Here is a 22,824-nt window from a genome sequence, read left to right as displayed (position 1 = left end):
ACAGCGATACTGTACAGTTACTTGTACAGCAGAAAACCTGTTTGCCGGACAGGTCGGCGCGCACATACAAAACTGTCACACAGTTTTCTCCCTCTTTTCATTGACAAATTTATTGATTATAGCAGTTGGATGATAAATCTCTTATTTGATGTTTTGGTTTGTAGTATCGCTTTATATTTTTACTCGTTGTTTGTATATTGACTCGCCCTACGGGCTCGTAAAAATACGGCACAACTCGTAAAAGTATACAACGATACTACACACCAAAATATCTAATAAGATATATTTAACATGCATCATTTTCGGTATACCATTCTATACTCCTAAATAATATAACTGGAGACGATGATTAAGTGCGGCTTTTCAGTTCATGCAGATACGCAAACCGGCGCAGATCTAAAGATGAGTGTGACTGAGTTTTAGTGACTAAACCTAAAGTAGCTTTGAAAACTAGACCTGAGACTAAATCTGAAAACGGGCAATGAAAAATGATCTGGCATGGAAACGGTGCGGGTTTTAAAGAACTGGACTGAAATTCCGGCTCGCGGAAAAAATAAAACAATTCAAAAAGTACTTTAACCATCCCCTATGGGCTTAGTAGCAATATTTCGATTGTTGTACATAGAGTAAAAACGTTACACACAGTTCAGTCATTATTCGGTGTTCAGTTCTTTTGAGAGCTGATGCACAGAAAGTCACTTTGACTCGTCCTCTGTAGTTCTAAAATCCTTCGTCGTGTTCTTGAGACACGTTGTCGCGATCTCGAGCTTCTCTCGGCGTTAACCTCAAGGAAAATATATTGCCGACCCAACCGGGAGGTCTGGTACTTGTGGATTAGCTCTGCTGGTGACATGCAACGTCGATTTCGTTGGAACTTCCACAAATTCCAATTCGCCTGAAGACATTCTTAACACCCATTCGAAATCCCCTTTTACGAATGGAATAGATGATCGGGTTACACAGAAAACTGGACATGAAGATACAAGCGGTGACCAGGATTACTTCGGCTGACACTTTGAAACTTGTGATGAACTGACGGCAAAGTCCTGCGATCCAGCCAGAGATACAGCAAAACAAGAACGCTGCAATAACGATGCTTACATCCACAGCCGCCTTCCGTTCTCTTATTCCTCTTGATATCTCTTGTCCGGAATGATTTTCGGGTGCTGCGGTGTTTTCCACTTGGACCGGCGCCACGTCGTTTCTCTGAAGAGTTTTCACTGCTTTGAAAACCCTCCAATTTAGAAACGCGATCACCAGAAAGGGCACAACAAAGAAAAACATCGACTTTAAGGTTGCAGCGATGGCACCGCTCTGTTCCGACCATCCTTGCTCGCAGAAGAACATATCTGGGTTGTAAACGTACTTTCCCCAGCCGAGGAATGGACTGATGCAAATTGGAATCGGTACTATCCAGATGAGAGCCATGAACACAACTCTGGACTTTGTAATCGTACCATCGTACGTCAAAGGTGATTTCACAACGGCACTGTATCGCTCATAAGACACGGCTATCAGATGAAGAACTGAGTTGAGGAAGAAGTATCTTGCAAAGAATGCATTGAGAAGACACATTGTTTGACCGTATAACCATCTTTCCTTTGCTATGCTTGCGATGCGAAATGAGTTTACGAGAATTAAACAGAGAAAATCTGACACTGCGAGACTGGCGAGCAGAATATAACGCATCACGTGAAATCTTCTTTCCAAAACGATTGTCAATATCACCAGCAAATTTCCAGGAAGGCCGATCACGTTGAAAAGCGCGTGAAACACCGCTATGATTTGGGGAAGAGCCATGCTTGAATAGGGATTGTTTCTCGCAGAAAACTTCGTCGTTTGTGATCACCCTTCTTTTCGTGAAGCGCCGGGAAGCAATAATTTTGATTTTTGTCGCAGCTGATTGTGTCTCGATATTTCGTGTTTCGTGACCGAAAAAGACAACACTCTCTTTTATAACCCTTTTTGAACAACTTAAAAGAGGTCCAGGAACTTGGAAACTCAAAAAGATAACCAATGGGATGATTTCACATTGTCAAAAATTGCCATTTGTTTGGGAGTCTTTTCTTTGCAAAACACCGATCGTATACGCATTGAAAAGCGCATCGCCACAATGGAGACATGTGCGCTTGTTTGTATGTCTTGTTTCGATCGACAATTTTGTTGCTCCATGGCATACCTAGAGAACTTTATCTAATATAGTAATTTGAATAATATTTGACATTTTGCGTGCAAGGGTGCCGGAAAGCTCTCTCTTCCCTTAACACCCTAAAATGAGTTCAGAGGAAATTGGGAACACAGAATAATAATCATTCTCTTCTATATTGTTTCTGCGAGAAGCATCGATTTCCTGAGATTTATTCTCAAGACTAAAAATTAGGAGAAAACTTTACCCTTCTTGCTTTTTTCTTTTGGTCGAAAATTTACAGGAATCAATTTGACAAAATTATTGGAAAATTATTTGGCACTGATTTCGAATTCTTGAAAGAAGAAAACGTTGAAGCTCTTCATTTGTTTGTTGTTTCTTTATAGCATACGTTGAAAAGGTGGATGGAAATTGAAAAAACAACATCTGGTTGTCAAGATGTATTTATTCTTAGTATTAGGGATTATGAACAATATAGTAAATTTTATGTTGGCTTAGTGTCGTTCTGTGAATTAAGCACAAGGAGAGCAAACAAGTTCTGCAATGTATTAAAACTGCAGACAATTTGAAACTAATGGATAATCATTGTACAGAATGGTATTGATTTAGTGACTTAGTAGACTGAATCGTTGTTTGAAAAAGCGTGCTGTATTCTCTGTTTTATTTTCCATATAGACTTGTTTTGCCTTTCCTGTGTTGTTTTAGGATGGAAACCAGCAAAAAGAAGCAAGATGCTAGTGACACTGAGCCGGATAATAACAAAACATTAAGGCGAAGATTTTTATATTGAAAATCGTGTTCATTCGAGATTTACGAAATATCATATTGGAAATGATGATCTATTCAAGTTTGCCAAAAAAAACAGAATGAAATGTTTTTAAAATTTTATGTAAAAATAATAACGACACACTTTATCAATGATTTTTTATTCCAAAAATTAATACTTCCATGGTTAACGCCTTTCGTAGGAATTTTTACAAATGTTTGTGAAAATATAATAAGGAGACATTTTGTTAATAATTTTTTTATCCCAAAAAGTAATACTTTCATAGTGATTGCCTTGAGCCTGTGGAAACGAACTAAAGGCTAAAAAAACAATAACGACAGTGTGAGCTGTTTTAAATACCGCTATTATTTTCACAGTAATGCACTGTCAATGTGCCATATTTTTTACTTAAACAATCACAGGCTAGATTACACAGTATGATAAATTTAATGTTCATTGGCGCAAGTGTGTATTGAAAATGAAATTGTGAAGTTTTATAAGGCACACACAGTGTGCGACATATTTACCCAAGTAAATCTTGAAGGTACTGCTTCCTACTAGTCTAGATTACTAAGAAATATTATACACAGTAGAATAGGATCGTTTTACTACAGTTATGCTAGATGTACTCGAACTAAATACGGCCAGAACTGTTTGTGCTTGTTTCGTTTTTCTTTAATAATTGTGTACATACTAGTTTAAAGAGTTTAACTCAAGCATAAGGGAGTTTAATTAAGTAACGACGACGGTGATGCCGAGGACAACGTCGATTAAAAAATAAATTTATATCTAACCTTCGAATCTCGCGATACTCTCAAGTCATTTACTTTGTTTCTCTTCGTCAAAACTCGAAAATGAATATGGAACACAGCGTAAAATTCGAAATTAAATATAAATTTCAAAAATTATCCGTCGTGGTTGACATTATCCACACAACGCAGAATTTGGTCATTTCACTTTGATGTTTTACAGAGGATGGCAAAGAAATGTACAAAGAATTATAACGCACGTGCAAAGTCACTGTATTGCTTATTAAACCTTTTGTTTAGCGATGTTCCCGTTGCCGTTGCAGTTGTGGTTTTCTTAAACTACCTTTTATCTCAACTGAGTTGAATTTCAGACATTTTAGCTTGATCAGTGAACTCGCTGAAGCTGTAATCTTCTGGACAATCATTGCTTGGAAATCCTTTAAACGCATGCATCCACTTTAGAGGTGGCTATTCTGTTCACTGAAGTATGGTACTGTGCCATCCCGTTCATTGGAGTAAGATATTGTGGCATCCATCAACCGGACAGGAAGCAAAGAAGGCTTGTACTCGTTTGATCTCACAAAGATATCACAAGACAGTCACAGTAAACCCAGCCGCACATCCTGGCGTTTACCAAGTCCAGAACCACTTCTGAATTTCCAAGCCTTCTTGAACACAAAGCAGCATCGAGGACACAAAATGATTAAGAACTGTGCTAAAAGCATCGTAGACCGATTTAAAAACTTAAAATATGTAAACGTCAATCTCAGTTGCGGTATGTCGCCGATAAACTTCAGTTTGGGTGATTTTATACAATTAATGCAGTATTCAGTTATCGATTTTGACAATATAGTTGACTTAGTTTTGTATCAATATTGCTGTTGAAAGATTGTCAAGCATAACGTGGACATGTTTGTAGGACATCCTCAAATCATTATCATCGGAGAAATAATGGAACGCTTAAATCGAATTTATAATTCAACTGCACCATCCACAGACCATCGTGATGCAGTACAGTGATTTTGCATGATTTCTAAGCCGTGAACCTCTTGAATATTCACTCATCCGTTTGATGCATTATTCTAGATCGGTTTGTCAAACCAAACATTTCCACAGTTATGAAACTAAAATATAGGTTAATACCTCATATATGTTAAATGATTTTGTAGCCGATTCGTAATTGTAAACGGACAACCAGTTATAATCACCCCTAGTTTACTTAGATGGACAGATATCCTGGCAGAAGTAGAGTAATATTAAAAAATTGTAACCGTATGAAAAGGATGTGGTTCTTTTTGCAGCAATTTCAAGGGGAAGAGTGTGCGCAGTTCAACAGGACATTGATCCGTCTCAATTAAGACAATTTACCCGCCGCAGTTAGTTGAAATTTTACAACAATAACTTCGAGTTGATCAATCTGTGAGCTAGCTAGCGCTTACATAGCACTAGGGACATAGAAGTGAAGCTTTGGAACAACCGACAAATTGCTTTCGGATATTTTTGTCACCGTGATCTTTTGTCGTTTCAGCTCCCATGCAAATATTCACGCTTGTTAACCGTCTTGGGGGAAGGGGAGTATAAGGTGGTTCTCCCCACAGTTTTGGTAAGGGTGTGTGGCCCGAATCTGGACTCCAGTATCATTATTTAGACCCAAATGTGTAATTTTCCATATCCTATTTCAGACCTGAGCGAAAAATCGATACCCCATTTCAGACCTCTAAAATTAGTACACTGCTCTAATATATGACCGCAGCTAACCAGAATTGGGTTCCATTTCCGTCAACATTTGAGAAGGGCTACAAATTTGCCGATGTTGATGTGGAAAAAATAGTTCCTTGCAAAATAAAATACCCAATTTCAAGCCAGAGGGAAAAACGTACCCTATTTCAGACCAAAATGGTGAAAATCTATACGCTTTTTCAGATCAAAATAGCTTAAAATCCATTTACCCTTTGGTTCCTCACATACGTATATCAGGGTACCCGTAACTCCATGCATGGACACGTAAAAAGTAGAACAGTGCGCTTTTGATTGCGCTGTACTCGCGACCGAGTAACAAAAGCCAAACTTGCTACTTTAGTTGTGATGGGTCATTGAAACTTCACTTTGTTACGACAGTCGTCTGAAAAGCACTCTAAAGTGTAACAAAACGTTGTTTTATTTACATATAATTAATACTTAATATATTTTCGTCCATATTACTTTGAGACACTGCTCTATTTTAAATAAATACTTCTTTTTAAATTGATTTATACAGCGTTTTCAGGTTTATAATTTAGCTTGGTTGTCCGAAAATATCATATTATTTGTCATGAAAATTACTGCACTGTTCCTTCAATCGTATCTTAAATTAAAGATATTTATAGGCAGACTCCTTTTCACTATGCAACTATTTTTAGAATCCTTTTCTTTTGGGACGCTTTTCATTTCACTTTACGTGTAACTATTGGATTGATCCTTTTAACGGATATCTCCAATTCTACATCAAACCATTCAGAAGTCTTTTAGAGGCTGATTCTGTATCACAATACAACTGAATATTCTCGTAATCGATTTAAAGCGTCTCCATTTCATGACCATCTAACAACAATTCTTGACTTACTTTGGAGACATACTCCACTTCATTACACTTTTAAACGTTAACAGTCTTTTTGCTTGCTACTTTGTCAGCAAGCAACAAACAGTCGGGCATATAGGCATGTATGTTTGGAGTCTGTAATTATGAACGTTCACTCGTGAATAAGTTCTGAAACCGGACAGATGTAAGTTTGGTGGACGCCCTAGAGCGGGTCTTGTTGATGAAGAAGGCACAGGTTTTAGAAAGTAGCTTAGTCTGTCATGGTGAACCAAGGATGCTGTAGAACTTGTTTCAGAGTTGGCCGGTTGTCGGGTGTTGTGTTTAACAGTGTGGCGACGAGATTCTTCACCTCTGTGTAGAAGAAAAAAAATGAAATATTTAAACTGAAAGTGAAAGGAAATGAAACCTTGAGAGTCCCTGTTTTTTAACCCTTCTTTAGGGGGCCTGTTCTATTCTCGTTCCCAGAGCCTCGTCACGTTGTCAGTGAACGACATTTTAAAACGAGCAGCACTGGGGATGAGAATGGAACTGTACTGAAATCATCTCAGGAACATGCGTAGAGCAATTAACTGCTGTGATGCTAGCTCGCCTTCCGATTTCTCCCAGAGTCTCGATTTCTTGGTGCTAAGTAACACGAGCCTCTGGCTCTGAAACAGACTAGTGAAGACAACGACCGTTTGCGCATGCGCATGTTTGAAGTCAGAATATCATAATGGCGTGAGCACTGTGATGATTTCTTTCTCAGGTCGTCCCGAAAAGCTAAGACAGCGTTCCTTTTGATCAGCGCCAAGAACCGTGACCTCTGCCTGGACCCGAAGTTCTGCGCATACACAGAGAATCCTTTTGTTATTCTCAGCCAATCAGATTTATCAAATCTAACCTGAAGTAACATTTGGCAGATTTTGACCGGAAGTTAAATTTCTCAGATTTCACCGGAAGTTCGTGAATCATGGACTTCCGATATTGCACCTGTTTATAGGTCGTGATTCTTAGAAGCTCGGACTCAGGCAATGAGGATGTGATGACTTCAGAAGGACCAATAGGAAGATAATTGTTAAATACCTGGAGAAAACTGCTGTGGCACTCTAGGAGCCATGCAAAGTGCGTGGTTAGGTTTCTCAAACGCAGTCACGACGGGAGACAACATATCTACCAGGAGGATTCCCATTTGCCACACGGTGCCCTGGCAGCCGTCGTATTTCCTTGATTTTATGAATTCAGGAGGCATGTATTGATTGGTACCTGGTTGAAAAAGAAATAATAGCGTGATTAATCCTATCGGGTCATTTTACTTCTTCGTTCCTCTTGGATACCACCAAGTCTTCAAGACAGTTTTGCAGTCCTTGATGTGAATGACAATTAACTAAGTACAGGTAAATTTATTTAGGCCCCGTCCAAATTTGAAAACGGGGTTTTCATTTCGGCTGAAAACGCATTAAATCTTTTCCGTCCACACTACGCCGGGGAAAGTTGAAAACGCAACAATCACCAGTCATTTTGGATTTGTGTTTGAACAAAACTCGGACAGAGAAGTCAAATGATTTTTGTGATCTCATCGTTTTCAAAAAGGTCCTTTTTTCCTGTTTTCCGTCCACACCAAAACGCAAAGCCGGCGTTTTCAAATCTCTCCGACGTATTGTTAACGGGGAGTAAGTCCGTTTTGTTTGAACCATTTACAGTAGTTAAGACAACAAATGCTGCAATTTTTCCGTATCTGGAGACCAAAACTTAAACAAACTCTCTAAATAATACGACACAATGCAATTAATTTACTAGACGTTATAATTTTGACCAGGTTGAAGATGGTTGTCTCGATAATTTCACTAGGCTTGCACCACGAAATCAAAGCGGCCCGAACAATACGTTGAATGAAAAGATTATGCCCGTTAGAAGTTTAAAGCCCGTACATTGCGGCTCTATTCTAACTTAGTATAAATTTACCAGCGTTCTATCACGAATGCCGTTCTCTGATTGGCTACGCTACTCACTAGCTATTCTGTTGTAGATAGTGAGCAGCCTAGCAGTTTGCGGTTGTTACAAAAATGGCGGCCGCTTCTTTGTGTTTTCGAAGTGTCTGTGAAGAGGAATCAGCTAGCGTTTTGAACGACTAGTAGGTTTATTCTAAAACAACTAGATTATTCGCTGTCGATTTCTATGCGTGATAGCTGACTCGGGCTGCGCTCTCGTCATCTATTAAGCGATAGAAATCTCGAGCTCATAATCGAATTGTTAAAAGTTTTAACTCGCACAAGATAATTAATGCCTTCTTGTGAAGTCTACACAGTGCCTTTATTTGAACTAAAAGGAACATCTCCGGAACAATTTCAGTTTACCTCTAAATGTCGTGAAAGGTTCTCTCTGGATCTCAGATGCCAACCCAAAATCAATTAACTTGGCTTCATCAGTGCGCATGTCCACCAAAATATTTTCTGGTTTGATGTCTCTATGAACGACACCTCTGTCTTCGCACTTAATGTTGGCCTCTAAGATTTGGGCGAAGTACCTCCTAACTTCTTTCTCTGTTAGCGGCTTGTTCTCGTTATTTCGGTCTTGTATAATGTCAAACAAGTCCTTGCATTCTTCCGGTCGCTCCATTACGAAACAGTAAAATTCGTCTGTGAAGATTAGCTGGTAGATTTTGATGACGTGGCGGTGACGTGCTAGACGTTGCAGATACGCCTCGGCGGGGATCAGTCGCCCATTCAGCTATAACAAGAGAGGGGAGGGAGGGTGAGGAATTGATATACTTAGCTATCCCTGGCGAAAGCTGAAGTTTAAGGCTTTAGCCCTTCGTCGGAGCTGAAATATAAGTTTGCTCTTCTTTCTAGTTTTAAAATTTACCCCTTTGGGGTAAATTTGAGATCTTTCGAAATAAGGCGGAAAATAAGCAATTCTTGTTGTTGTTATTGTCGTCGTCGTCGTCGTCGTCGTTGTTGTTGCTGTTGTTGTTGTTGATGTTGTTGTGACCGTTACTAACCTTTTTATACTCGGACACTGAATTCCTCTTTACAAATTTAAGCGCCACCTGAAAACAAAACAAAATTACTACCCTTTTTCATACTCTTCGTATTTTATTATTTTAATCAATCTATTCTGTGTCAATGTCTTGAAAGTCACGTTTGCTTTAGGGTCGCTTATAGGAAGGAGGGAGTTAAGGGGTGGGCCATTTAACACTTTTGAGGAGAGGTGTGTGCGTGTGTGATTAGCTACAATCAGAGTTGAATGTTTTTTTTTCTTTTAAAGCTTTCATGCACTAGGACATTTTTTTCTCTGTTCGTGTGTATGCATAATATTTTTTGTGTAACATGCTTATATCAGCACACTGAACGAGCGTGGATTTTTTATTTCGGAATTCAGGGTGGTGTACATGAATTTTTTTGGATAAAGTATGATTTGCTTGCAAGCTATTTGCTTTTCAAAATCACCCACCCCTCCCTCAAAAGGCACATGGTCCCCCTCCAAATCGAATCATCACGGTGATCATTTGATGAAGAAGAAACCAACATTAAATGAACATACCGGCACATTGTCTTTCTTGCGTGTTGCAGCGACGACCTCTCCAAATGAACCAGTTCCAAGGAGTGTGCCTATCTCGAAGTTAGCAAAATCAGCTGAAATTTACAAATAAATAAGTAAATAATAAGAATACGGTTCTATTACGCTTGTATGTTCGTGATTAACTAAGCTTAATTGAGACCGCTTACTGGGAGAATATCGGCCCTAACCATAGGCATTTTGGACCGAACTCGCTTAATTTTGCTCGATCAGAAATGTCAAGACCTGGTGAAAATATTCACTCAATACGGCCCTCGCTTCTGTTTTATAAGTAAGATAAAGACTGCATATGAGCCTAGTGGCCCATCGGGCCGGCGTTTATCTCCGGCTTCTGTAGCATGAAGCGACTAGGAGTATTTCTACTTCCCCATGAATAGGATGTCAGTCCATCGCAGGGTTACCCCTCTGCATTTAATTTCTCGGTTCTCATTTATCCCTGATATCATGTCTGTTGAGTAGCTGTTATTTGTGATGAAAATTGGCAATATACGCCGGAGAAACTGTTTCACATACCAGTATTAGCAAGTTGCTTGACATACTCAGGTGGTTCTGAATTTTTGACGTCTTCGACAAAATCGGAATCTTCAGGAGTGTAACATCCAGGCAGTGATCGATTTTCGTCGTTTAACGAGTCATTCTCCTGAAAGAATAAAATTCACATTATCCAGTCAATACGACAGAACAAATATTACAGATCGAACATGATATGCAATTTAAAGCAATTTTGAAGTTAAAGTACGTACTCCATAATCGAGGGAAAATTCACAACCATTGTTTTTCGGCTGTGGGTGACCATTCTTAGGCCTGCTGCCTTCACGTCTTAATTTCTTTCTTCTGAGGCAAGAAAGTAGAAACAAAGTTAATGCAAGACACTCTTGATTAGTGAGATAAAAGAGCGCATTTGTCAGAATTTGTAGGTTGCTGTTTTTGCTCTCACCTCAATAATTTCGAACTGCTGTTGTATTGACGTACTTTGAGAACATCCTGTAAGGATATAACAAAAAAACTTATGAAGTACTCGCTTCCTTGTCAACTAAAACATTGAGCTTAATTGTTTCCTTAAGGTTACCGTATACCTTCAGGGGTGTCTCGCGTCCAAGCGATGTAACGCGTCCGATTTAAGCTGTAGATACCTAAGCCCCTATATCAAATTAAAGCGTATAGAGCTGGCTATCAAACCATACCAAAAATTTTGAAATAAAATGAATTGCCGATTTTTTCACGGCCACTAAATGCAAGCGTCCTAATCACCTTTTGGAAGCTACAAGTCAAAGCGAATTTTGTTTTTCGCCAATTTATTTTTTTCCTCGGTTTCAGGACAAAAAGCGCTAAAAAAGCGTGTCTGCGTTTTTCCATATTCAATTGCAATAAAAAGTTACAGAACATTTTCGAAATAGGATTTAAAAGATGTGAAGTGATCGTACAAAAATCGCTCTCGGAGAAAAAATATTTCGAAATAAACAATTCGCAGACACGTTTTTGTTTTTTATATGTTAATCTAGCTACTGTCCAAATTTGAAGGCAAACAAACAAATTCCTTTTGAGTTGTAACTCTTTAAAGTGTCTGCTTCAGGCGAAAAAAGTTATTCGAGAAAACAGCGCTAAGAAAAATATCTTACTTCGCAAACAAACTCCGCCCAGAAACGCCTTCAACTGGGTTCTCAGATCACTGAGCCAATCAGCGCTTGGAAAATTTACTACCATTAACTGGCGGTGAAATTCACGTGTGAATCTCCAAAAAACCCTTGCGTTTCGCAATGCACTCAAGGCGGAGAGATAATTTTTCTGTAGCTGGGTTTTTCTTGAAGCTGGTTTGGCAAATTAGGGAAGACGAAAAAGGATACGAACGCTAGAGTAGCTGGGCGACGAGAACAAACTAAAGAAAGCGCGGCAGAGCAAATGTGCATGGATAATATTCCAATGGATCTCAATGAGTTGGACGATTCATCGGTATCGAACTCAACAAAAGAGTCACTGTTAACATCGCTGTTATCGCTGTCGAGTTCCCAAATTTTACACAACCTTTCTCTTCTCTTGACTCGATCTTTTTGCCCGCTTGATACGTCCGTAGCTTCATCCGCGAGGCCAACTTTCGCTTCTTCACTCATTGATGTATTTTCATTCATTCTTCGCTTTTTCGAACTGGTCAACGGAGTTTTCCGTGGTCCATGTTTACTTATAACGTAATAGAATTACATCTAATACGAAAAATGCTTGGATTAACAATGCTGATTAACTGAGTAGCCAGCCAATTCGTGGTATCCATATCGGTAATATTCCCGCGAAAGTAGTCTCGGTTGATTGCATACACGTTATACGGCTGTCAATCAAGAGGGAACTTTTACTTCCGGCCATAACGTAAAACCTCTATTTCTCCGCCAATATTACGTTTTTTTCAATTTTGTTTTCAGAAATTAGAGATTACTCTTCGACCATTACTTTGAACCAAAAATCCAAATTTGAAAAAAATTGCCGATCTGAAGGTATACTGTAACCTTAAGTATTCTGCAGCAAACCGAGTTCTGTTTTGCTTACCCTGTTCTCTGTACGCTTTCGTTTCGTCGGAAGTGGGTCAGAAACTGCTTTTCGCTTTCTAGATGCTCGCTTCTCGTAACTGGATTTTTCTGGGGTGCAACATCCTGATAAAGATCGGTTTTCCTCGTTTAAGAAGCCTCTTCCCTGTAGAGAGAAACCTTACTTAATCAATGCGAAATGAAAGAATAGCTTTGCTGACATTTCAAAGGAAAATAGAAGCAGTGTTTTCAAAACATTTCTAACAGCGTGCCTGACATCATACAACAAGTTCAAATGACGGGGGAAAATTTACTGAATTCTGATTGGTCTTCCGCTTGAAGTCCATCTTAAGACTTCTTTGTTCCTGATTGGCTGAGCGCCTCGCGTCCTGCATTTAGTTGGCTTAGAACGAAGTTCAAAGTGTACTTCAACATTCAACGGCTTTGTTTCATTGGCAAGGAAAAATAATCGGCTTATGGCTTGTAAGGAAGGTAAAAGTTGAACTTCAGCTTTTAATTGAATTAATTGAGATCGTTTATGTTAAATGACTCGAAGGCTTAGACAGAATCTGGACAGAATCATGAGGTCGAAGAAATTCATGGCCGCCAAAGCTAATTCCCGTTCTTCGCTACTGCTTTTCATTCAGATCAGACAAAGTTTTTAATATCTACGGCGACATGAATAGCATGGATCCTGAAAAATTTTGACTGGGATGGTAAGAACGTACTTCACAATTGCAGAAGTTATTTTACTAGTTCTCTGGACTTATTAGCTTACAACAACTTTCATTTACGCAGAATTTTCTCACTTACGACATCATGCTTCGTGCAAGTGTAAAAAGGTTCTGTTGGTTGGATTTTATGGCGAAATGATTTTTCACTGTCGTCAGTTGTTCAAATCTGTTCAGGTTAGTGATCTTGTATTGTTCTAGCATTTTTTCATGTGGATCAATTTACAAATGACTATTTAAAAGTTAAGCTTACTTTATACCAGTATGGGAAGCAGCCACAGTTTCTACAACCAACCTGGTTGTAGAGATGGTTTTTACTTGGTTTACCCTCTTTCACTTGTATTTTCAAATGTCAGAAATAGCACTGGCATGTACGAAGTATGAAACATCTTTTTACATCGATACTAGAAAAAAAAAACTTTAGTTTATCTTACCTCGCAATCGAGGGACGATTCATCACATCGTGTATTCTTATTTGAATAAGTATTCTTTGGTTTTTTGCCTTCGCATCTCAAATGGTTTCTCCTGAGAAAAAAGAAGCGAAGATTTAGAAAAAAAGAAGCGTATATTTGTTAGAATTTGACGGCTGAGTTTTGTGTTCTTACCTTGAAAGGCGAGGACTGCTTTTGTATTGTCTTTTGACGAGGAAATTCTGTAAAAATATAAGAAAAATTCAATTTTAAGTTGGTGTTAAGAAACCATTGCAAAACCTCCTCTCTCCGGCATTGTGCAAATATTTTAACGCTCCAAAAAAATGTGGAAAGATGAAACATTCTTTCGTACACGCCCTGTACCGCACCGGCTCGCAAGTATAAAAGTGGCTTTCAATCGATTTTAAAATACCTTCTAATTACCTCGATCAGAAGCTAAGCTTCTGCCATTGATTCTAATTCAGTCTGTTAACACATTCTTTTAAGGATTCCGTAAGCTAAATCTTAACTCACCCCTTCCTCTGCCCGTTTTCGCTTTCCCGGAAGGGGCTCAGATTTCGCCTTTCGCTTCCTCGATCGTAGTCCCGATCCCAAAATCGGATTAGCATTCATCTTATTTTCTCCAGATAAATTTGCTTTGTTTGTAACCTGTTGCTTAATCTCAGACAGAATGTTCAATCTTGATGAAGCAACCAAATAAAACTCAATCGCGAACGAATAGATTACTTGAATTCTCTCCTTGATGAAAGCAAGCTTGTCCGTACACAAGTGCTGGTTTCTATGGTAAACTACACACTAAAGACATGCTGTCGTTTATGACGCTGCTTTGATGTTTTGCTCGTGCTAGTGCTCGCGCGCGTAAAAAAAAAACAATTTTTCTAAGCATAGACAAGGAGTTTTAATCCATAAACGACATAAACGAAAAACGCTGGCCGAGAGCAACGTTTTTAAGATAATCTGAGCCCGCCAGTCACAACATTTTCCTATTACATTGCGTTACCGTGAACAGGAACCAGTGCGCCATTATAAAGGCTAACCAGAGTGATATTCACTGCTAACGGACATAGAGTATTTTATTGAACGAAGTGTAATACTCCGGTGTCCAGTTGGGCCGAAAAGCACTCCGTTTAGCGCGAAAGTCGCTACGGTTAGCCTGAATGGCATACCGGTTAGCCTGTTTACGGTTAGTTCTTAATACTTGTAACTACATAGTCGCAAATGGAAAATTTTCTGACTGCCGGACATGGACTCTCCGAAAAAGAACGGAATTCGCCAGCAAAAATGCTAAAATTCTCCTTTATTGAAACCACATCCGAAAAATACAGATCTCAATAGACAGGGCTTTTTTCCTCTCAAATTTTGCGCAGCTCGCAAAATGGTCAACAAAAAAATATGACATGGACTATTCACTAATAAAAATTTCTTAAACGTTGAATATTAGGAGTTTGTTCGATTCTGAAATTTAGGTGTCGATCGTTTTACCTTCAAAATTAAACGAGTTCTAAATATATGTTATTCGCCGGCTTATGGTCGGTCCGTAGAGTGAAAAACTGTGACCGAGGTCTTGAAAATGCTGCCCGAGGCTGCGTTTTTATTACTATTATTCTATATTTTCATATTTTATATTTTATGTTGTATATTGTATGTTGTATTATTGTAGCCTAAGCCGTGTATTAAACTGTGATAAAACACAATGGGCATTTGAGAACACAAGGGAAATGTAGAGAAAAAACGAGTTGCAGGCGAGCGTTTTCTAGATTTCTCGAGTGTTCTCAAATGTCCGGAGTGTTGTGTCACAGTGTAATACACGGCTTAGGCTTCTTCGTTTGCTTTATGATATGGGCGAAAAACAATAAAACACGCTTTTTCTATGATTTATACTCTGATAAAACATGGGTTTTTGACCAATCAGAGCACGCTTAGGGTCCTATCTATATTATAAATTGTAATATTGTATATTGTATATAGTATATAGTATATAATATTTGTATGTTGTATATAATTTGTATATTGTGTGTTGTGCATTGTTTATTATGTATTGTTTACTGTATATTAAATATTGCATATTGTATATCATTGTATGTTGTATACAATCTTTCACAAGCATCCGATGCGTGTAGATGTTTTCATGAAGCAATATATAAAACACAAATGAAGATAACATACGTTTATAAAGAACACCTATATTTCGACCGACTTGTCGGTCTTCGTCAGGGTGAATGAAGAAGCATCGTTGTACACAAATTTCTACTGTGCCACTGAAATACGAAAATGCGCATTACGATTATAACTGTAAATATGTACATTGTATATCGCATATAACTTGTATATTGCATATTTCACATTTTATCTTTTTAAGATTTTCTTTCTTTGTAAAATATTAGGTTAGTTACATTTTATGGCAGGTCCACACCAGCCCTTAGGCCGCCATATTCAGACCTGCCTTACCAAACACTATATGTATAGGTATGTATATATTCATATTTTTTAGGGGCTGCTCCATTTTATATCCACACTCCACCCTCCAACCCCCACTCCCTAGAAATGACATTTTCTGAGGGGGTCACTCATAGACAAGATTTTCTGAGGGTTATCATTCAAAATGTTCATGTCTGAAGGGGTACAATGCCAAGAGTAAATTTCTAAGGGAGAGTGAAGAAAGTTGCATCATCAACAGGGTTATAGGGATATACTTTTTCTGATGAGGACCGTACTGCAAAATGCTAAATTTCTTAAGCCCCACTGTTAAATAGGCTCTTTTCCTAAGGGGGAAAAGGGTAACTCCAGGAAAAACTGTCTGAAAGGGTCAGGAAAAAAGGTCCTTATTAATAGGGGGCGGGGCGGGGTGTACAAGTATGTTAAATGGAATAGATACCTTACAGATTTACAGAATTGTATAGGAACTGCCTATTATGAGAGATTTTATGGTATCCATCATTTCCTTATTCAGGTCATTCCCCAACAAATGATTATCCAGCGAATCCAAGTCCAATTGATGCAACTGAATCAAACAGCTTTCCACTCAGTCTTGATGAACAAATCACGCACAAGAAGGTATTCTTAGAAGAGCACATTCCATCACAATCTAAAATAATACTCATTGGACATTCTATAGGAGCTTACATAATACTTCACCTTCTTAAAAACTGTAATAGAGCTACAGATGTGACCAAAAGTATTCTATTGTTTCCGACCATCAAAAGAATGGCAATATCGCCCAGTGGCAGATATGTTACTCCGATGGTGACATATTTTAAGTGGTTTGCAATAGCTGCAGTCACTGCTTTTTCTTGTTTACCTGAGTTTGTTAAAAAAGGACTTGTCCAGTGGTGGTTGAGCAACAAGAAGAATTTAATGCTGAGCTCGGTGGACTCAGTGCTCAAGCTTCTTACTCCACAGTCTGTAAATGGTTGTTTGACAATGGCACGTGATGAGATGAAAGAGGTGGTTGACCCAGATGAAGAGGTATGCCATAAAATAATCCCGGTCTGCAGTCTGCGTTTTGCACTCACAAAGTTTTGAAATTTCACTTTAGAAGTTGGTATTTAGATTTGATTACAAGTGAAGCTTAGAGAGCAGGGAGGGTGACTAAATACAAAGCATGTATTTTTTTTTTTTTTTTGCAGCGCGAGTGAGTGAGAGCAGGTGAAAGCCTGCTCATACCAGCCTTATTCAACAAGAAGAGCCGTATGACGTCTTCAGTATTGAACATGTAACATGACTAGGAGAACGTTGTACTGCCCTGTAGCTTTCATTTAAGTGGTCACACACTAAGTTTTCATCCTCACATTTTTTATTGAAGTCTAACTTCAAAGACACAACAGACTGAAAAGAATCTACACATTTACTTGACACTGATTAAGAGGAACTTTAAAAACAGCACACTCCTGGAGTGTCAAATTTCAAATAAAAAGGAATGAAATTTAATATCACTTTGCAAAAGTAAATATTAATAACACAAATAGTATTATATGAAAGTGCTGTCTTTTAAATGGTCACACACAAGAGTGTGTTCCACAGACTTAAATGTTAGAACCACCTTGTTCAGCATAATAAACAGCACCACATGAAAGTACTGCTCAATAGCTTTCATTTGAAAGGTCACACACTAAGGGTTCATCCATAGAATTAAAAGTTAGAACCACCTTGTACAGCATAATAAACGGTACCATATGAAAGTACTGCTCAATAGCTTTACTTTAAATGGTCATACACCAGAGTTTCATCCATAGATTTAAAAGGTAGAACCACCTTGAACAGCACAGTGCTTAGTTCTCATCTGAATGGTCAGAAATGCTCTAGGATGCCATACAGTCCTTGAAGCAAATAACTAATAATGGACACTATTGTTTCTGCACTGACATTATCAATTTTCTTTCTCAGGTGATTGAACAAAATTTGAAGAAGTTGATATTTTACTATGGAGCGACTGACCATTGGGCACCAGTCTCCTATTATGAAGACATGAAAAAGAAGTTTCCTGAAGGGGAGATCTGTCTTTTTGAAAGGAAGTTGAAACATGCATTTGTTTTGTAATCTTCAGAGGAAGTCGCTGAAATGGTTGCACCCTGGATACAAGATGTGATTGTACAGGACTGGCAACAAGGGCTGTAAGCCGTAGCACCTGTTACGGCTGAGTATGTTTGATGGGCCCTTGATGTTATGAGTGAACTTATTTGTAATTGATACAATTCAGTCATAAAGTAAGAAGTTTGTTACAGGTATGAAGATCAAAGTTACAGGTGAATCAAACTTAATGACAAAACTCAACTTAGCACTGAGGAAGGACTACAGTTGTGTGCTTAGTTACCTGGCCTGTGAATACAAGCGAGGCTGGAGGTGACCTTGCTTTAATTGATAAAGACCTCTCTGCTTTTCTCATTCAAATGCTACCTACAGTTAGCGTAAGAAAGACTTGATTTAGGCCAAAAAAGAGCAAGGTATTTATCTAAATAGGGTCACCTGCAGCCTCGCTGCCATTCAAAGGCCAGGTCTTTGACCAGGTAACTGTAAAATAGTCTATTAGCTGAAGAAAGACCTGTGGTTTGGTTTGCGTTTCACTTCAGTAGTGCCAGTCCCAGGACAAAGCTCACGGTCAGCAGGAAACCGCTGTAGGTGACAGATGAGCCCGTGTTACAGAAGTCAGTGTAACAGCATGCAACTTTACGCACTTTTTTACTCTTCTGGGTTTTGCAATGAGATTTTTCGTCATCACACGTCTCTTGGGTTCCGCAAATGTTGCACACCCATTTTCCTACCCACTCTTCATCTAGACTATCTACATCCTCCCAGACCCTGATACACATGTCTTCTTCTGGCCGGCACGTCTTCTCATGGTAGTCCTTATTAGCTTCTAGCTTGCTCTTTAGCCATCGAAGCTTGATTAAAAATGTAAAACAAACAGCGGTGATAAATATTTTAAAAACATGCATTTTATGAACTTGACGTTTCGTATGCTAGTCAACATACATTTTCAAAAGTATCACCGTTAAAATTTTTGGAAAGCTATTTATACTGTATCAGTGGGGGTCTGGAACCTAAACAGAAAAACATCTGCAGTAGAAATTTAAGACGTTTCAAACGGAAACTGTCTATAAAGTGAACAATGGAAAAGCTTTCCTGGTAAAGTAAAAGCTTTTCACTGCTGACATTGACATTGACATTGAATGCCAATAATAGGGCCGATAATAGGTACAAAGTCGATTAAAAATGAATTTACAGATATTTTACCTAAGCCGAATTTCGCGATACTCTCAAGTCATTTAGTCTGTACATGTTTCTCTTGTCAAAAGTATCTTGAAACTGGATATGGAACACAGCGTGAAATTCAAAATATAAATTTTAAGACTCATCCGTCGTGGTTCACGTTCGTCGGTTTCACAACGCCGCTAGAATTTGGTCATTTCACGTTGTTGTCAGCGCGTGCGCAACTTACGCTACCAGCGCACTTCGGTAAGATCAAACAGAGCCACACGGAGCTAGTTTTTCTCCTTCGTTTGCACTTGTTTTCTTTCTGTTTTTCTAGTGTTCTATTTTTGCTTGCAATGTGTTATTTAATTTGCATCTTGTGAAACACAAAGAAAATACATCTAAAATGTAAACGGATTCACAAGTTATTGAGTTCAGGGCGGAAAATATATATATAAGCGCCCTGATTGAGTTATTTTTATTTTCCGCGCTCAGGCTGACGTAAGCAGCCGGAAGTAAAATTTCGCCTCTTTAGCAACGCGCGCGAGCGCGCGCATGAATCGGTTACTGGGCGCTCATTGGACAGAAGCCAAAGATAATTCAGAAAAGATGGAGCAATAGATCGGATTACCTAAATTCTTAAAGAAATTTAACTGAGCCTGCTCGAAATTCTTCCTGCAGGACATTTTTAGTAGCTGACTGCCGTAGCCGGAAATGTCCGAAGACTAGATTTGCCTGTTCAGTAACAGTTCAAAATTCAGCTGAGATATAACAACAAAAAGCCTTCTGGTCCAGTTCTAAGCTTTATCATATCGCTGAACACACGTTACAGCGAGCAAACGAGCAAATGTCCCTAGGAAGTCCCTTGGCAGTTTGTGGTCTCAATCAAGTTAAAAATTACATGTATTCATAAGTTCGACAACTCCTTGAGCTATGCAGTCGATGGCGTAAAGTGCTTTCTTTTCTCTCACTGTGCGTAGAAAATGTATGATCTATTTCCGGCTTTTAAAATCAGTAATGTCTTCCAAAATGTATCTCTATCACTTCACAGGAGACTGTTGTCTGCAACTGCGACTACTATTTTTATATTTTCTCAGAAAAGTGCCCTTAAATGGGCATTCTTAGGTCAAAGACTGTTCTGTCACAGCGTGTCTGTTATTCTTTCGGTCGTAATAATTCTAAGTGCATTCAGGATCAATAAGGCGTCAATCTCAGAGTGATTTTACCTAACCCGTGAAATAGTTACTGCACAATTAGATGCTATTGAATAAAAATTTCATGGTTTTCTTTTATTAGTTATGACTTTTTTGACTTACTGCTACAGTAAATGTTGTTTCACGGGTTAGATAAAATCACCCTCCTGCGGAAATATTTTACAGAATGATTAAAATGTGTTACCATAAAAACAAAAGGGAAAAAAGCAGATTAAAGAGGCGAGCGCTCATGGCACGCTTCCTTACTGTTGCAAAATTTAAAGAACTTCCACGTGCACAAAGAAACAAAAACCACCCGAACTTACAGAATGAATTTAATTATTCTTCAATTAAATAACTATACAACTGCCGAGAAACAAGGAAATAGAAAACCATTCAGTTAATCTCCCCTCGAACACTTCTGCAAAGCCTCTCTAGCCGCAAAAAACACACCTGATTATGTTTAGTTGTCCACGCGAGTACAGAGTGCATCACCAAAGTACAATAAGCTAAGATAACAACAATTAATCAGAGTCGAATCTCACTGCATACCAACTTGTAAGTAGACGCTCGGTTTTTTTCTCAGATCCATACAAACACTGAATCTTTAACCTTGCATAAGCTCCCTCGTCACAGCTCAATTGTTTAGTGGCCCCACTGAGGGTCACCACTTACGGAAAGTTCGATTACATATATATCAAGTTAGTCCACATTTCTAGCAGAGTTGAAACTAGATTTTATACAAAAGGCTTTCAATAAATACAAAATACAAAATGCGTCAGAGGAAGGTAATGGCAAATTCCGCCATTAGCTTCGATCTAAATTAAAAGAAACGAGACTCGGTCAAAATAAAAAAATATATATATATGTATACAATGAACAAACTGGCAAATGATCAAATTAACCAAAAAAATACGTCAATCAATTCAGACCCATCTCCTAATGTAATGACCTGGCGTGTCTTCAAACAATAATTAAGAACAACCGAAGAACTTAAAGTGCACCTAACCGCCAAAATTTTTTTTCGCTAAAACGAATCTAGACTTGATTTGAAGCATTTGGACGAAAACATTTTTGAATTTGGTTGAATCCTCGATTTTCTATGCCCTTTCAAAGTCGCGCTTGAAGGTTTCACGACCGCGTTTTAGGGAGACTGGGGCGGCGGTACCTGATGACGTCTACCCAGGAACCAAACACAGTAGCGCCTCAGTCAACTCTCTGTATTTGCTCGAGAAAATGGAATACAAAACTAATCGTTCCGATGTATTCTGGGACTAAAACGTCCAAGTTTTGTCTCAGGATCATTTCTTTTTCGTCACTGGAGTCAGAGTTAAGTTTCGATTCGGAAGACTCCGAAATAAACTTCGATCGAGCACGTTCGACAACTGTGAACTCACTCCTTAGTGCTTTGAGAGCAAGGGGAAGACTTCTTTGCGGACGAGCTGCTTGTATATTAGGAATGGAAAGCTAGATACGAAGTGAAGGGCAGGCAAACGAAACGCAGGAAAGAAAACTCAAGGATTGCTTTGGATGGTAATTTCGTCAACTAAACATAAGATTCCCACGCGTGTTTATAGCCCGTTTACATTTGTCCTTAGCGAGAATGTATTTTGTCAAGGTGTGATTGTTCTGTTAAATCCAGTTTGTGTTTTACTTTCAGTTGAATGCTTCATGTTTATAAGAGCGACGTACGTGTTGCAGTTTTCGAGACTTGATGACCTCCAAAACATTGGTTTCGATCGATTGAAAATCGTATTGTTTGGACCTGTATTTTTGAAGCTGCGGGAAGCAAGGCGGAAGGAAACATTTCATACAATTACCGATTTCACATTGTCACACGTTTTAAGTCGTAACTCCAAATAACCAATGTAAATTGTTCTCAAAGTTTGCAGTGAAATTCGTCGGATAAGCGAAAAGGATGTGTTCCCTAAGCGGTCCGCGGATAATGTTACGCGGTCATATTTTCGACGCTATTGCACAGAATCTTTGTCGCACTGCTGATTTCTAAACCTTCGAAAAACTCTGTGAGTCTAACAATTTTGTTGTCATGTAATTCTAAAGGATTAATCTTCGATTTTCATCTAAATCGAAAGAGAAATAAGTGTTGGTTAGCGGCGTACAGTTGCGATCTATTTACATATCAATATAACGCTTCTTGATCATGATCGGATCACACAACTTTGCCGGTTATGTTATAAATACTGCGGGATTGGAAGATATAGGTTGTCGGTAGTATTTCTACAAATTGCTGGTTAGCTTTAAGCAGAAAATTTATGAAAATAGCGTTCGAAAGTCAGGGGCACCCAACGGATCGTTTCGGTAAATTATCTGTTCGGAAGACCTTTAATCCCCTCTGATTTTCTTAAGAGAATTGTCACCTCGAACTTTCGTGATATGAGAAATTTAATGTCTGTTGTTTTCGAATTGTAAAAAATGTCGTTTTGGGTACCGAAAAAAGGTCAGCTATCATTTTC

At 38.6% G+C, this 22,824-nt stretch overlaps 2 protein-coding genes across 2 annotated transcripts; one reads left to right on the top strand and one right to left on the bottom strand.

The window, feature by feature from the left end:
• Positions 1-389: 389 nt before the first annotated feature.
• LOC145496180 (octopamine receptor beta-1R-like) lies at positions 390-2,118 on the bottom strand. The gene has a single exon (XM_081475837.1). The coding sequence runs from the start codon at positions 1,798-1,800 to the stop codon at positions 835-837; it is 966 nt and encodes a 321-aa protein (XP_081331963.1). The 5' UTR covers positions 1,801-2,118; the 3' UTR covers positions 390-834.
• Positions 2,119-15,870: 13,752 nt separating this feature from the next.
• On the top strand, positions 15,871-18,006 carry LOC145495796 (lipid droplet-associated hydrolase-like). Its single transcript, XM_081475383.1, has 2 exons — positions 15,871-16,934; positions 17,853-18,006. The coding sequence occupies exons 1-2, from the start codon at positions 16,674-16,676 to the stop codon at positions 18,003-18,005; spliced, it is 414 nt and encodes a 137-aa protein (XP_081331509.1). The 5' UTR covers positions 15,871-16,673; the 3' UTR covers position 18,006.
• Positions 18,007-22,824: the final 4,818 nt, after the last annotated feature.

This window comes from Orbicella franksi, chromosome 8 (assembly GCF_964199315.1).
Source record: "Orbicella franksi chromosome 8, jaOrbFran1.1, whole genome shotgun sequence".
Taxonomy (NCBI): domain Eukaryota; kingdom Metazoa; phylum Cnidaria; class Anthozoa; order Scleractinia; family Merulinidae; genus Orbicella; species Orbicella franksi.
Note: the sequence above shows the minus strand (reverse complement) of the source record. Positions and strands in the feature narration are given on the sequence as shown.

Coding starts and splice junctions, on each gene's coding strand:
- LOC145495796 (XM_081475383.1), top strand. CDS start 16,674: ATGGCAATATCGCCCAGTGGCAGATATGTTACTCCGATGGTGACATAT. Junction 16,935..17,852: donor TGGTTGACCCAGATGAAGAG/GTATGCCATAAA, acceptor TTTCTTTCTCAG/GTGATTGAACAAAATTTGAA.
- LOC145496180 (XM_081475837.1), bottom strand. CDS start 1,800: ATGGCTCTTCCCCAAATCATAGCGGTGTTTCACGCGCTTTTCAACGTG.